Source organism: Mesocricetus auratus, unplaced genomic scaffold (assembly GCF_017639785.1).
Source record: "Mesocricetus auratus isolate SY011 unplaced genomic scaffold, BCM_Maur_2.0 Super-Scaffold_100691, whole genome shotgun sequence".
Taxonomy (NCBI): domain Eukaryota; kingdom Metazoa; phylum Chordata; class Mammalia; order Rodentia; family Cricetidae; genus Mesocricetus; species Mesocricetus auratus.
Genome location: NW_024429267.1, coordinates 37,459,744 through 37,475,160, shown reverse-complemented (window position 1 = coordinate 37,475,160; position 15,417 = coordinate 37,459,744). Strand labels below are relative to the sequence as shown.

Here is a 15,417-nt window from a genome sequence, read left to right as displayed (position 1 = left end):
TTGTTTATTTTGAAAAAGTAATCCTGAAAGCCACTTAAAATTCCTTAAGCACTGTACGTATAAGAATGTGGGAAGTCATCTTCCTTAAAGTCTCATCTCACAAAAAATAACTGGTATGAACAGCCTGGCACCCATCCTTCCAGGTAATTCTATATACACATGCATTCTTCTTAAGGCAGTATTAAGTTAATTAAATAATTAGTTGGTCTAATTTTGAAACAAGGTGTTACAGGTCCCAGGCTGATCTCAATCATGCTATGTTAGCCGAGAATGACCTTAAACATGTGATTCTCCTGCCTCTGTTTCCTGAGTGCTGGGATTGCAGGTTTGAACCACCACACCTAGTTTTACTCAGTGTAAGACACAGGACCCAGGTGTGTGGTGGGCAGGCATTTTCCAGCTGAGCATAGCCTGGAAGGCTGTCATCTAAAAATAAAAGCCTTCTATGTATCAAATAAGAAGGAATGAAAGATATATTTTGAAAACTAAGTTGTATTTTCTTCTGTTGACTGTGTAAGTGGGGTAAGAACTGAGCATAAATCAGGAAGGTTTGAGCTTTTACAAGTTTAATGTTTAACAGGTGTTAATTTTTGTTTGAGCCTATAAAATAAAAACTGTGGTGACATATAGACGCCAGGACATTTTCCTTGTTAGTTAGAAAATGTCTGTTCTCATATACATGTGCTTTTTTTTTTTTTTTTCCGAGATAGGGTTTCTCTGTGGAGCTTTGGAGCCTGTCCTGGAACTTGCTCTGTAGACCAGGCTGGCTTTGAACTCAAGAGATCCACCTGCCTCTGCCTCCTGAGTGCTGGAATTAAAAGCGTTCACCACCACCACCTGGCACATGTACATGTTTCTAATATTTATATTTTACGTGTGTGTGTGCGCACACGCCCGTGTGTGTGCTGTGCACACGAGGAGGTCAGAGGACAACTTGCGAGAGTTAGTTCTTTCCTTCCACCAGATGGGCTGTGGGACCCATTACTGGCTATCAGGATTGGAGGCAAAATGCCTTCACCGATTGAGACATCTCACCAGCACTCATGTATGTATTTGTATCTCCATATCTGGGGCTAAATCTTTCATTCACTCTAGGTAAACTTTTCATACTGGAGTATACTTAGAAATTCAATCTTCTCTTGAAACAAAATACTCATGCCTAGAGAAGTTAAATACCAGCAATAAGCTGTAATTTGTAAGAAAACTGTTGAAATTTTAGGGATCTTTTCTGGCATGCTAGTACATTTTTCAGAATCCTCATTGGGGGGGGTCCTGATTCATCATTTTTAAAAGTGACCAAATGTACATTGAGGTACCAGCTACAATGGGATGCAGAGGAGCCTCCGATTCCTCCTATCCCAATGGGTAATGATATAGTGCTTCACCAGGATGAACATATTTTTTTCTGAATCCCTCATCTGTTTTTTAATTTTAATTTTTTTATTTTAGAAACGATCTTATTTTACATATCAACCCCCCATTCCCTCACCCTCCCACCCTCCCATGCCCCCGATGGACCCCTCAACCTACCCCCCACCCACTCCCCAAGGATAGTGAGGCCTTCCACAGGGGATCATCAAAGACTGTCACATCATTTGGGGGAGGACATAGGTCCTCTTTCATATATCTGGCCTGCAATAGTATCCCTCCATAGGGAATGGCTCCCACAGTCCACTCGTGTACTAGGAATAAACACTGGCTCCACTGTTAGAGACTTCCCAGGTCTCCAAGCTGGCACTCACATTCAGAGGGCTTGGTTTGGTCCAATGCTGGTTCCCCAGCTTTACAACTAGGCTCTCTGTGCTCTCACTAACTAGGTCAGGTCAACTCTTGTTTTTCCAGCACATCTTGGCTCCTTTGCTCATCCCTCCTCCCTTTCTATAGCTGAATTCCAGGACTATGGCTCAGTGTTTAGCTGTGGGTGCCTAGGATGAGCATTTTTCAAAGTACCAAGAGTACATGGTAGTTTGGGAAGACGACATGACCATCAAGATCTAAGACCTGTGATGAAACTTTGCCCATGAGCTTCACTATAGCAGTTACAAAGGTGAAGAAAATCCCAGCTAGCATATGCCAAGTGCCATATGGGTAGTACAGGTAGAGGCAATTAACAGTGATGGGTCGGTCAATTGCCCTAGTCCAGGATGTAGAGATGATTCTGAGTTACTAGAAACAACAGAAAATAGTTAACTAGTAAAAGCACCTGTAATTAAGTGCACTTAATGGCCTTTCATTCTGGCTGCCTTCCAGAACTTTCGTCAGCAGGGCTACAGAAGCATTGCTGAACTTCTCACATCAGGAGGTGCAGATATCCATGGCTTCTGAAGGCTGTCTTTTTGTGGGGGGAGAGGAGAGGGTTTTGAAACACCTGGAACTTACTCTGCAGACCAGACTGGCCTCAAACTCACAGAGGTCTGTCTGCCTCTGCCTCCCGAGTGCTGGCATTAAAGGCGTGTAGGCCCAGCTCTAAATTTGTATTTTGAAATTCTGTTTTATTTATTATCACTCTATGTGCTGGTTTGAATGAGAATGGCCCCCATAGTTTCATAGGTTTGAATACTTGGTTCCTAGTTGGTAGAAAAATTTGGGAAGGATTAGGAGGTGGGGCCTTGTTGAAGGAGGTGCATCACTGTGGGCAGGCTTTGAGGTACCAGAAGATTCGGTGCATTCCTAGTGTGCTCTCTACTTCCTGTTTGTGGATCAAGATGTGGGCTCCCAGGGCTGCAGAGGTGTCTCAGTGGTTAGGAACACTAGTTCTTTCAGAGGACTGGGATTGGATTCCCAGTATCCACATGACAGCTCCCAGCTCTCTGTAACTCTGCAGTCCCAACCAATCTGACACCGTCTCTGGCTTGTGAGGGCACTGCATGCTTGTGGTGGCGCACGCCTTTAATCCCAGCACTCAGGAGGCAGAGGCAAGCAGATCTCTATGAGTTCAAGGCCAGTCTGGGCTACAGAGCAAGTTCCAAGAGAGCCAAGGAGAAATCCTGTCTAAAAAACAACAAATTATAGAATAAGATTTTATGAAAATTGAGAATTAAGGACTATTGGGCAGAAAGTACATCAAAATATAACCAAGTGTGCCCTGCCCACAGAGTCCCCAGAAGCCTGTGGCACTGCCCACGGAGTCCCCAGAAGCCTGTGGCCCTGTGGCTAGCACAAATCATCAATTTGGCCTTGCATTCATAGACAAAACTGACCCTGAGACACTATGACTAACTCCCCTTGTCTACATCCGCTGGGAAGAACGAGCGCTCGCTGGCAGAAGCTGTGTCCGCACAACACTGGGAAGCGGGTGGTGCTCTAAGGAGTGATATAGGATGAGGTAATGTCCACAGTTGTTCAGCTTTCATGAGCACAAACTAAAACCTGGCATCCCTGGGTGGGAACTGTATCCTTCTAGGTCCAGGTGTCACCACATCTCCTCATCCTGGCTGCTGATTGGCTTCAGCCTGGAACAGCCAGTGAGTGACAGCCGATGCTCAGTGTCATGCACGATTCTCTCTCTAGATTTCACTGGAAGTGTGAACATCACTACTCCAGAGCAGACGATTCAGGAAGCCCAAGGGGAAACTGTCCACCTGCCCTGCATGTTTGTCCTTAACCGCGAGGACCAAGGACCACTGGACATCGAGTGGCTTCGTCTTTCGGGACCCAATGACCAGGTGGTGGACCGTGTGGTGAGTGTGCCCTGTGTCTGCTCACTCTCTCCAGGCAGCTGTGGTGTCATGGCTGGAAGCCCCACTGCCCAGGCTTGTGAACATGGATAGAAAGACTGGAGGTTTCAGAAGAGGAAGGGCTGTCATATTTCTTTTCTTTTTTTCTTTTCTTTTTTTTTTTTTTTTTTGGTTTTTCGAGACAGGGTTTCTCTGTAGCTTTGGAGGCTGTCCTGGAACTCGCTTGGTAGTCCAGGTTGGTCTCGAACTCACAGAGATCCGCCTGCCTCTGCCTCCCGAGTGCTGGGTTTAAAGGCGTGCTCCACCAACGCCTGGCTGGGCTGTCAGATTTCTTGAAGGCCTCAGGGGACAAGAGAACGTGAGAGTTCTGAGAATCTGGACTTGAAAGTGTGTGGCAGGAGGCAAGGAACAAGAGGGGTGTTGAGTGGGCGGGGCAGCAAGGGGATGTGTATGTGAAATGCAAGCGTGCGTGTGTGTGTGTGTGTGTGTGTGTGTGTGTGTGTGTGTGTGTGTGTGTACAGTCACTAGGCTGTCAGAAGTGAGAAGCAATGTCCTCTGTCTTTGTCACTCTTGTCTCCTTTCATTTCACTGTGTTTCCAGCCTGGTCTCAAAGTCCAGGCCCCGTCATCCTCCTACCCGGCCCCCAGTTCTGGTCTGCAAGTGCACCTCACTGCACCTGGCCCTGGCTCCTATAACCAGCAAAGGGTCAGGAGATGTACACAGTAGATGCTTGTCTACATTACCTGTCTGTTCTCCTCATTTCAAGTTACTTCTCCTATACAGTTAACTTCTTAAAAAGCCAAGGGGAAGCTGAGCGTGGCGGCACATGCCTACAATCCTTCTCTATGCAGGTAGGCTGAGGCAGGAGGATTGAGAGTTTGAGGCCAGCTTGGGCTACATAGCAAATTCCAGGCCAGCCTGAGCTGTACAATAAAACTTTATAACAAATAGAACAACAAACAGGCAGAATTTTAGAGTCTGTAAAATATCAGTGTTAAACTATGGAAATTGTGTAAAATGTTGCTGTAGAAGTTTTTCTAATCAAAGTGACCAGAGCCTAATGACAGTCACTGGAAAGTCAACGCCAGCTGTGGGGATGAGGACGCATGCCCAAAGATCCTGTCTCCAAGTGCCTGTATCACACATAACTTCAGATCATTCTTTAGTATATTCTTCTATCTCAAATGTTGCATATTATTGTCATCTGACACATTTTATCTAAAAAAAAATCAACATTGTGCCTTTAATCCCAGCATTTGGGAAGCAGAGGCAGGAGTATCTCTGTGAGTTCGAGGTCAGCCTGGTCTACAAAACAAGTTCCAGGACAGCCAGAACTGTTACACAAAGAAACCTTGTCTCGAAAAAACTAAAACAAAAAAATCAACAGTGGGTTGGAGAGACAGCTCAGTGGGTAAGAGTTCATGCACAAGGACAAGGAACTTTAATAAATCCTAGGGACCTGAATAGTTGTGTGGGGAAAATCATGCTGATAGTTTCAGCTTGTGAAGGGCAGAGGCAGGAGGATGGCTTAGCCTTTCTGGCTGTTAGCGCACGTCCAGATTCAGTTTGAGAGCCTGTCTTAAATGAGTAAGATGGAGAGCACAGAGATACCCAGTGCTTTCCTCTGTCCTCTGTGCCCGCACACGCAGGTGACCACACAGGTGCACCCGAGTGCACTCCACTCTTGCTTTTGTTTCAGTTAGTTTATTTTTCTCTTCTGTTTTTGTTTTCTTTTAGGTTATTTTATATTCTGCAGACAAAATCAGTGATGACGTCTATCCAGATCTGAAAGGAAGAGTGCATTTTACCAGTCATGACATCAGGTCTGGGGACGCATCCATAAATGTAACAAATGTTCAGCTATCAGATGCTGGCACCTATCAGTGCAGAGTGAAAGAAAACCCCGGCACTGTGAATAGGAACATTAAGCTGGCTGTCACTGGTGAGTTCCCGTTGGTAGTGATGGGTGTCTTAGATGGTCGTGATAGGGGCTCATGGTGCTAAAGTTACAGCAAGTTATCTGACAAAGCTTTGATTCTAGAGTAATAGTTATACTCATTATTGCTATGTGAGGGGTGAAACCCAGGGCGCGTGCCTTTCAGGAGCGGACTCTGACACTGATCCACACCCCAGCTCTAGAACAGTAATTTTAAACTTTGGGGCATTTCCAATGTCCTCACGTTGTGTGAAGCATGAAGTGAACGCATTTCCTTTCTTTTGCAAAAGAAAAAGAAGTGAGTTACTTCTTGATGTTGTTATTACTTCATTTTGTTTGTTTTCTTTCATTTTATTCTATGCATCTGAGTGTTTCGCCTGCAGGTATGTCTGGAAGCCAGAAAAGGGTGACAGATGCCCTGCATCTGGAGATACAGACAGTTGTGAGCCGCCATATGGATGCTGCAAACTGAACCCGGGTCCTTCAGGAGAGCAGCCAATGCTTTTAACCGCTGAGCCACCGCTCCAGCCACTCGGTTTCTGGTTTCTGAGACAGGGTTCCACTAAGCATTCCTGGATGCCCTATATCTGTGTAGACCATGATGGCCTCAAACTAACGGAGATCTGCCTGCTTTGCCTCTCAAGTGCTGGATTTAAAGGCATATGGCAACATGCCCAGCCTCTGACAAACTTTGTAAAATCGTTGACAATTTAAAAAATAAGTGAAGGTTGTTTTTCTGCTTAAGAATTTCATACATGCATATAATTTATTTTTATAACTCTACCCCCCAGTTGGTGCCTCCTTTTCCTCCCCATCCCTCCCATGCTCCCCATTTTCCTTTTCAGCTTCTTGCTGTCACTCTCTCCCTTCCCCTCTCTCTGTCCTTCCCTCTCTCCCTATCAATTCACTCAGTGCAGCCTTCTGTGTGTGGGTGTGGGTCATCTACTGGAGTATGGGCAGCCTCTCAGGGCCTCCATCGTTGAAGAAAACAGCCTCTGTCTGCCTGAGCAGCCATCAATTCTGATGCTTCTCTGAGGTGCCCTTCCTAAGCTCCCTGCCCAGTCCATACTGGGATTCGGGCTAGCTTGACTTTGTGCAAGTTTCTGCAGGCAGCTCCCTTTTAAGTTGTTTGAATATAATTATAGGCTGTTCTGATTGTTCTTTTTTTTTAAGATTTATTTATTTGTTATGTATACAGTGTTCTGCCTACAGGCCAGAAGAGGACACCAGAATGCATTATGGATGGCTGTGAGCCACCACGTGGTTGCTGGGAATTGAACTCAGGACCTCTGGAAGAGCAGCCAGTGTTCTTAACTTCTCTCTTATAATGGGAGAAATAATTGGGGGCGGGGAACATGTTTGTTTTTCATGTTACTTTTGGTTCTGTATTGGAGCATGTGCACCAGAAGCAGTTAGCGGCATTTCCACTCCCCCTCTATATATACATATACATATACATATACATATACATATACATACACACACACACACACACACACACACACACACACACACACACACCTGTGTCTATTTCTCAAATCACCTTTCCTTGTCCAGCATAGGAGTATACAATGCTCAGGAGAGGATTAAGTCGTAAAAAGGTTGAAGCTTTGTTTTCCTTTGTGGAACCTGTACCAAGGACTACGGTTTCTGTCCATTCTTTCGAGGCCCGCCACTGTCTGTGTGAGCAGACGCTGACCGAGGCCCACACCCTGCTGCTGCTTCTCTTCTCCATTCCCTTCTTCGTGGCTTCTCGAGTGTAGTTCCACCTTTAGCAAGCTCTGGTCAGAGAAGGTTGGGGTGGGAGGTCCTGAGGGGCCCGGAGGCCCATGGGAGGTATAAGACGCTGCACGTTTCTCACAGCCAGGCTGGTCAAGAGTTCCGTTGTGTGAGAAAGACCCCGAGCCTGGACTCGTGACAGCTGCACCATTGTCACTGTTGTTTTGGATCTAGTCTTCCGACTTTGCCCTGAGAATTAAATAAATTTCTGTATTTCCTCGGGCCTCAGTCTGCTCTGTGTATGGAAACATGGAGTATAAAAAGCTGGAATCGTCACTGTACCTGTCAGTCACCCCTCAGAGCTGCGCGTGAGCGCTGTGAGCTTTTGTTTTTCGCTGCACGCGGACTAAGGAGGGTTCCATGGTGCAGAGCTGGGTGTTTAGGATGCTGGGGATGGAATAGTGTGTGGGGGGGTGGGGGGAGAGGGAGGGAGAAGGAGGGACAGACAGAGAGACGAGAGACAGTACGTGAGTATCTGTGTGGGTACACCGGCACCACAGCATGCCAGTAGATGTCAAGAACGACTTTCAGGAGTTGACATTCTCCTTCCACGGTGGCTTTCAGGGATCAAATTCAGGTCATCAACTAGCCCGACAAGCATTTTGCTCACAGAGCTTCACCCGACATTATTACTTGTTTAGCGCTCAGATTATTGTACATCAAACAAAACAAAACAGAAAAGCGTTTCCAACATCATCCTTCAGTGTGATCTAAATGGAGGGCTTTTCAAAAATTGTGTGTTATGGCTGGAGCTATGGCTCAGAGGTTAGAGCACTTGCTGCTCTTCCAGAGTTCTGGAGTCTGCGTCTCAGCACCCTCACGACTGCTTATAGCTGTCTGTGACTCCAGTTTCGGGATTCTATGCCTTCTTCTGGACTCTGTGGGCACTGCACACGGAGTTCTCAGTGAGCCTGTGGCACTATGGCTAGCACAAATCAACAATTTGGCCTTGCATTCATAGACAAAACTGACCCTGAGACACTATGACTAACTCCCCTTGTCTACATCCGCTGGGAAGAACGAGCGCTCGCTGGCAGAAGCTGTGTCCGCACAACACTGGGAAGCGGGTGGTGCTCTAAGGAGTGATATAGGATGAGGTAATGTCCACAGTTGTTCAGCTTTCATGAGCACAAACTAAAACCTGGCATCCCTGGGTGGGAACTGTATCCTTCTAGGTCCAGGTGTCACCACATCTCCTCATCCTGGCTGCTGATTGGCTTCAGCCTGGAGCCAGCCAGTGAGTGACAGCAGATGCTCAGTGTCATGCACGTGTTTCTCTAGGTTTCACTGGAAGTGTGAACATCACTACTCCAGAGCAGACGATTCAGGAAGCCCAAGGGAAAACTGCCCACCTGCCCTGCATGTTTGCCCTTAGCCCCGATGACGAAGGACCACTGTTCATTGACTGGATGCAGCTTACAGGACCAGAAAATGAGGTGGTGAACCGTATGGTGAGTGTGCGCGGTGTCTGCTCACTCTCACTTGGCAGATATGGCATCGTGGCTGGACGCCCCACTGCCCAGGCTTGTGGCCATGGATAGAATGACTTGAGAATACAGGGACAAGAGGGTGTGGTGGAAATTGTGAAAATGTTAACTTGAACGTTTGTGACAGGAGGCAAGGAACAAGAGGGGTGTGCTGAGCAGGCGGGGTAGCAAGCGTGTATGGGTGTAGAGTGTGTGTGCCAGTCACTAGACTCTCTCAGAAGTCAGGTTTTGTTAAAGATTTATTCATTATGTACACAGGGTTCTGCCTGCATGTATGTCTGCCTGTCAGAAGAGGGCACCAGACTCCATTATAGATGGCTGTGAGTCACCATGTGGTTGCTGGGAATTGAACTCACGTCCTCTGGAAGAGCAGTCAGTACTCTTAGCCTCTGAGCCATCTCTCCAGCCCCAGAAGCCAGATTCTATGCTCTTTATTTTTGTCATGATCAAGCTTCGTCTTCCCTAGTTACTGGAACACAGGTGTGTCCCATCATGCTTACCTTCCGAATTTGCATTAAGAAAAAAAGCAATTGGTCTTGTTTTGTTGCATTACACAGGCAAATTATGATAGCCTTCTTGGGGGTACAAAGAGTGGCCTTTTGTTGTTTTTGCTGATTTTTTTTTCACTATACCCTCTGAAGCAGCTGAAAAACAAGAACATATAGGAATGAACAAGTATGTGGTCCTATCCAGTGTCCCCAAACCTTTCTCTAGTACTAGACTGTGTTATTTAATCATGTTCAATGTTATTTAATCACACCGTACTCTGGGTTTTCCAGTTGTAATGGGAACATGAAAGCCAAAGACTTGGCTCAGTACTTAAGAGCTGGATGCTCTTCCAGAGGACCTGGTTTCAGTTGCCAGCATCCACGTGTCAGCTCATAACGGTCTATTACTTCAGGTCCATGTGACCCAGTGCCCTCCGCTGGCCTTTGAGTGCTAGTGTTAGAGACTATTCTTTTTAACTAAGCAAGGATGTGTTACATTTGTTTATACTGAAGAATTCAGTCCTAATTCAGGTTCTTTTGCTTGTCTGTCAAACACTTTATTTACTGAGCCATCTTTCCAGCTCTCTCCTTTCTGTCTTCTTCCTTTTCTCCCATTTCTTTTAATTCTGTGATAACATGGTGTATGCACAGCTTTAACAAAAGATTTTTAATTTATTTTTTATTTTATGTGAGTTTTTTTTGACTGTATGTACATCTGTGTACCATGTACATGCCTAGTGCCTGTGAAGGCCAGAAGAGGCTGTTTAATCCCATGGATCTGAAGTGACAGGTCACTGGGAACTGCCATGTGGGTGCTAAGACCCCAATCCTGGGTCTTCTGGAAGAGAACTACAAACTTCTAACCCCTGAGCCATTTCCTCAGCCCATGTTTGTTTTTTTCTTGTGTTCTGGTTTTCTTTTAGTTTATTGTAAATTTAGCAGACAAAATTTATGATGACTTCTATCAAGATATGAAAGGACGTGTGAAATTTACTAGTAATGACATCAGGTCCGGGGACGCATCCATAAACATAAGCAATGTTCAGCTGTCTGACACTGGTACCTATCAGTGTGGAGTGTTCCAGGGCTCTGGGGCCGTCAAGACGATCATTCAACTGACAGTTGTTGGTAAGTTACTGTTGTTGGTAGAGAGCGATGGTTTACTAACAGGGAGAAAGGTCTCAGTACTAAAATCAAGCACTTATGTAAGACAGACTTATTTTTACAGCAATGATTGTATTTATTCATTTTTGATATCCTAGGAGTGAAACCTGGGCCTCGTACTTTTGAGAAAAGAGCTCTACCACTGAGACACACCCCTGGCCCTAGGATTATAAATAAACTTTTGAAGTATTTCTAATGTCCTCACATAGCTTAAAACATAAAGCTGGCACACTTTTGGATAAGAAAGATAAAAAGCAACTAAATTCTTTGCAAAATTCTTTATGATTTTCAAAATAAATGAAGTCTTGTGTGAGAAAGACCCTGAGCCTGGACTCGGGACAGCTGCACCGTTGTCATTGTCACTGTTGTTTTGGATCTAGTCTTCCGACTTTGCCCTGAGAATTAAATAAATTTCTGTATTTCCTCGGGCCTCAGTCTGCTCTGTGTATGGAAACATGGAGCATAAAAAGTTGTAATCGTCACTGTACCTGTCAGTCACCCCTCAGAGCTGCCCGTGAGAGCTCTGAGCTTTTGCTTTCACTGCGCATGGACTAATGAGGGTTCCATGGTGCAGAGCTGGGTGTTTAGGATGCCGGGGATGGAAGTGTGTGTGTGTGTGTGTGTGTGTGTGTGTGTGTGTGTGTGTGTGTGTGTGCTCAAGCTCATGTACCATATACCATGACACATGTTGGAGCTCATAAGACAACTTACAGGAGTTAGTTTCTCTTTCCATCATTGCATGTCTTGGGGGTCAAACTCAGGGTGCCCTGCTTATCAACAAGTGCTTTATCCACTGAACCAGCCCTGTTTGTGCTTTCAAATAACAGTATATATTCTTTAAAATGCTTCAAGATTTGTTTTGTGTGTTTTCCCTGCATGTATGTATGTCTGTACCACAGACATGCCTAGAGCCCTCAGAGATCAGAAGAGGGGGTTGGATCCCTGCAACTAGAGCTATGGTTATGAACCACCATACGGGTCCTGGAACACAACCTGGTCCTCTATGGGGCAACAGATGCTCTTAACCACTAAGCCATCTCTCAGTCTCCAAGGATAGCATATACTCTTACTGTACTATTGGTTTTTATTTTAAGGGTCTCCTTGGCTGACCTTGAACTTGGGCCCCTTCTGCCTTGCCTTCCAAGTCTTAGGATTACATATTTGCATCTGTATATGGTTTGCATTGTTGAGGCTTTAAAAATATTTCTAATTTTATTAGCACATGTAAATTATCCCTATTATGCACGATCGCTTTCACTAAGCAAATGCTTTTCTTTTCAGGCTAAACATCGGCCCCAGAAATCACATCATTGAACTTCTAATTAAATTTTGCCAATTATTTGATCTGTTTGTTTGTTGGTTGGTTGGTTTTTCGAGACAAGGTTTCTCTGTATTGTTTTGGAGGCTGTCTTGGAACTCATTATGAAGACCAGGCTGGCCTCGAACTCACAGAGATCCTCCTGCCTCTGCCTCCCGAGTGCTGGGATTAAAGGCGTGTGCACCAACGCCCGGCAATTATTTGATCTGGGAGTCTTCAATGAAATGTGTCTTGTGCCCCTGCACTCCTTCAACCTCAAAAGAATCCTTTGTGAGACTGGTTAGTGTCTCATAGTTTTGTTTGATTTTCTTTCTTCAGTTCTCCTCTGTATTCTAGGGTTAAAGAACCTGAGACAATCATCTTGGAGATAGAGATGTAATCTGTCTGGTTATCAGTTGATAAAAACAAACATGATTTGGAATTTCAAGCTTTGGAAAAAGAATCTAAGTCCTTCAAATAATATTGCTTTAACTCCATTTCCATGCTCTCTGGGGATGAGGTGTACTGCAGAGAAGTTTGCTCACTATTTGTCCTGTTCAGCATTTTATTGCGGCAGTGATTCCAATGTTAGGCTTCTATAACTCAGTTTCAGAAATGCCTTCCCCAGGGTGCTGAAGGTTTCACACTAATTGTATATTGTGCTTTATTGGTGCATGTATGATGCACACATGCTTGAGGAGGCCCAAAGTCGGGGTTGGTTGTCTTCTGCAATCACTCTCCACTTTATCTTATTGAGTCAGGGTCTCTCATCTGAACCCAGAGTTCACAGATTGGCTGGTTTTTCACAAGGCTAGAGTTCAGTTCATAGCCCTCACTTTGGATAGCTCACAACTGCCTGCAGTGCCTGCTCCAAGGCATTCGGTGCCCTTTCCTGGCCACCAAGGAGGCTGGTACAGATGCATGTGCGGGCACACACACAGTGAGAGTGTGTGTGTGTTAATGGTGAGCTGTTTCCCTACAGCTGCAATACTTAACTAACAGCTTGGTAGCCCAAGCTACAGAAATTTCTTCAGTTTTAGAGACATAAAGTCTCAAATCAGCTCTAGGGGCAACTCTGTTTCTTAGTTCCTTTTGCTTGGAGAACCATTTTCCACCCTTTTGGCCAAGGTGATGGTAAAGGTGTGTTTCTTTTCTTTTTTTTTTTTTTTTTTGGTTTTTCGAGACAGGGTTTCTCTGTGGCTTTGGAGGCTGTCCTGGAACTCACTTGGTAGTCCAGGCTGGTCTCGAACTCACAGAGATCCACCTGCCTCTGCCTCCCGAGTGCTGGGATTAAAGGCGTGCGCCAACAACGCCCGGCGTAAAGGTGTGTTTCTTGCAGGCAGCAAAAAGATAGCTTGCTTTCTAATCCAACTGCCAATCTGTCTCTTTATCGGGTAATTGAGATGGTAAATTGTTGTCTAAAGACAAGTATTAACTGCTATAATTTTGTTACATTTTCTTAAATCTCTTTTGTTATTAAAAAGTTTGTTATATTCAGTATTCTCTTGCTTGTTTTCATCCTTTTCTTTAGATCAAAGTGTTTTCCCACCTCTTCAGAGGTGGCTTAGAGGTCATACATTCCTTTAATCTGTTTTTTCCACTGATTTCTCTTCTTCCTCATATTACAGCTGATAGTTTTGCTGGATACAATAGTCTGGGCTGGAACCTGTGGTCATTTAGAAACCTCAGATAATCAGTCCAACCTCGTCTGGCTTTTAAAGTTTTCACTGAAAAGTCAGTTGTTATTCTGATGGGCTTGCTTTCATAGGTGACTTGTTTCTCTTGGAGATTTTAACATCATTTTGTTTGTTCTGTACATTCAGTGTTTATTATATGACATGGGGAGTTTCTTTTCTAATTGGTGTTATGTGTATGTTTCTTGCACCCTGATGGCCATTTGTCTTTCCTTATATTTGGGGGGGTTTCTTCTATGATGTTGTTGAAATTATTTTTGTGCCTTTGACTTGGGTTTCTTCTTCTCTGATTCATAGGTTTTGCATTTTACAGTGTCTCAGAGTTCTTACATGTTCTATTCATGAGTTTGGTTTTATTTATTTTTTAGATTTAACATTTTATTTTTATCTATCATCTGTCTGTCTACCTATCTATCTATCAGATTTTTGAAACAGGGTTTTTCTATGTTACAGCCCTGGCTGTCCTGGAACTCACTATGTAGACTGGCCTCCAACTCACAGAGATCCGCCTACTTCTGCCTCCCAAGTGCTGGGATTAAAGTCCTGTGACATCACTGCCTGGCTTTTTTTTTCTTTCCACTCAGTTTTTTTTTTTTTTTCTGTTTTTGGTTTTTCGAGACAGGGTTTCTCTGTATTGTTTTGGAGGCTGTCGGTCCAGCCTGGCCTCGAACTCACAGAAATCCGCCTGCCTCTGCCTCCCGAGTGCTGGGATTAAAGGCGTGCGCCATCCACTCAGTTAGTTACTCAATACCTCTACCTTGTTATTAGTCTTGATATTCTCTCTTTTTGTGAGACTTTCAGTTGTTTTTTATTTGATTTACTCAATTTTTAATTGAGTTTTATTTTATTTTGACTTTTCTTCAGAAATTCTATCTCTATTTAATTCAATTTTCATACGTTGAATTGTTTCCTTTATTTCAACTATCTTCAGTCTTCATTCTGGCATTCATCCACATCCTTTTTGAGTTCCTTAAGCGTTATTTATAATAGCTATTTTGAAATCATTTTGTCATTAAGTTGCTTGAAGTTTTGAAGATGTCTTATCTTGGTCATTCATATTTTTTGTGGTAGGACCTGTATCTGGAGTTTGGTTTTTAGCTGTGTTTCTTGATATGGATATCTGTTTCACCCTTGTTGAGTGTGCACTTGTATTGGTTTGCTCTTATCTAACCTGTCAGGCTATGGGTCAGCTGAATGATGTTTGGAGCTGTCTTGGGCCACTCAGTGTTTATGTCCAAATGGAGTGCAAAGGGAGAATCAGAGTCCATCAATGCCTGATCCTTTTCTCCGACTTCCCCGACTCCAGCACCTTGGTTTGCAAATGGACCTCTACCCTTCTACAGCTTTCTGGTGCCTGCAAATGGTCACTGTAGTTTTTGCATCTTTACTCATGCCCCACCAGTTTCATACTGAGACTGTTTTCACTCATTTCCTCACCATCATCCACTGCATTGTCAGATCTACTGGTGTCCTGTGTTTAGAAAAATGAACATCTACAAACCCCAAATAGGAAGGAAGTCTATACACCAAAGGAAGATTCTGTCAAGTCGAGCTTGACAACTGAGCTTCCTGGTTTCTCACAAGAACATGGTGACTCCCAGGCAGCTGTTCCACTGACCAGCCCCAGCCCAGTCGATTTTTTACCTCTCATATTGAAACAGAGGGAATGCTGATTGGAATCTCATGGGAGGGTCTTGTGACTCTTTCCTTCCCTCCAAGAGGAAGAGGCACCAAGACCCATTGTATCACCTAGCTATTGGCTGTAGTTCTGTTTATTTTGGCACCATGACTACTACCAAGATCCAGGTCCATCATAAACAATCCACTTCAAGGTGGTAATGATCATGTGAAGCCTGAAAGAGTGACTACAGCCATGCACATCAGTTCCCAAGCTT

At 44.5% G+C, this 15,417-nt stretch overlaps 2 protein-coding genes across 5 annotated transcripts in view; one reads left to right on the top strand and one right to left on the bottom strand.

The window, feature by feature from the left end:
* LOC110339906 (coxsackievirus and adenovirus receptor homolog) overlaps nucleotides 1-15,417 on the top strand; it is a 29,712-nt gene that overhangs the window by 12,017 nt on the left and 2,278 nt on the right. The window contains exons 2-6 of one of the 4 annotated variants that reach the window (XM_040739506.1): nucleotides 3,511-3,680; nucleotides 5,415-5,619; nucleotides 8,674-8,843; nucleotides 10,291-10,495; nucleotides 11,813-11,875. In XM_040739506.1, coding sequence (XP_040595440.1) covers nucleotides 3,511-3,680; nucleotides 5,415-5,619; nucleotides 8,674-8,843; nucleotides 10,291-10,495; nucleotides 11,813-11,817 — 755 coding nt within the window. In that variant the 3' untranslated portion in view covers nucleotides 11,818-11,875. Of the gene's footprint in view, nucleotides 1-3,510; nucleotides 3,681-5,414; nucleotides 5,620-8,673; nucleotides 8,844-10,290; nucleotides 10,496-10,629; nucleotides 10,960-11,812; nucleotides 11,876-15,417 lie in introns of those variants that run through there. The other 3 variants (XM_040739504.1, XM_040739503.1, XM_040739505.1) reach the window with 3 other exon arrangements.
* The window catches only part of LOC101822838 (fas apoptotic inhibitory molecule 1), a 30,865-nt gene continuing 24,630 nt past the window's right edge, over nucleotides 9,183-15,417 (bottom strand). Inside the window, exon 5 of the mRNA XM_040739507.1 lies at nucleotides 9,183-9,523. Within this exon, the coding sequence (XP_040595441.1) occupies nucleotides 9,506-9,523 (18 nt within the window). The 3' untranslated portion in view covers nucleotides 9,183-9,505. The remainder of the gene's footprint in view (nucleotides 9,524-15,417) is intronic.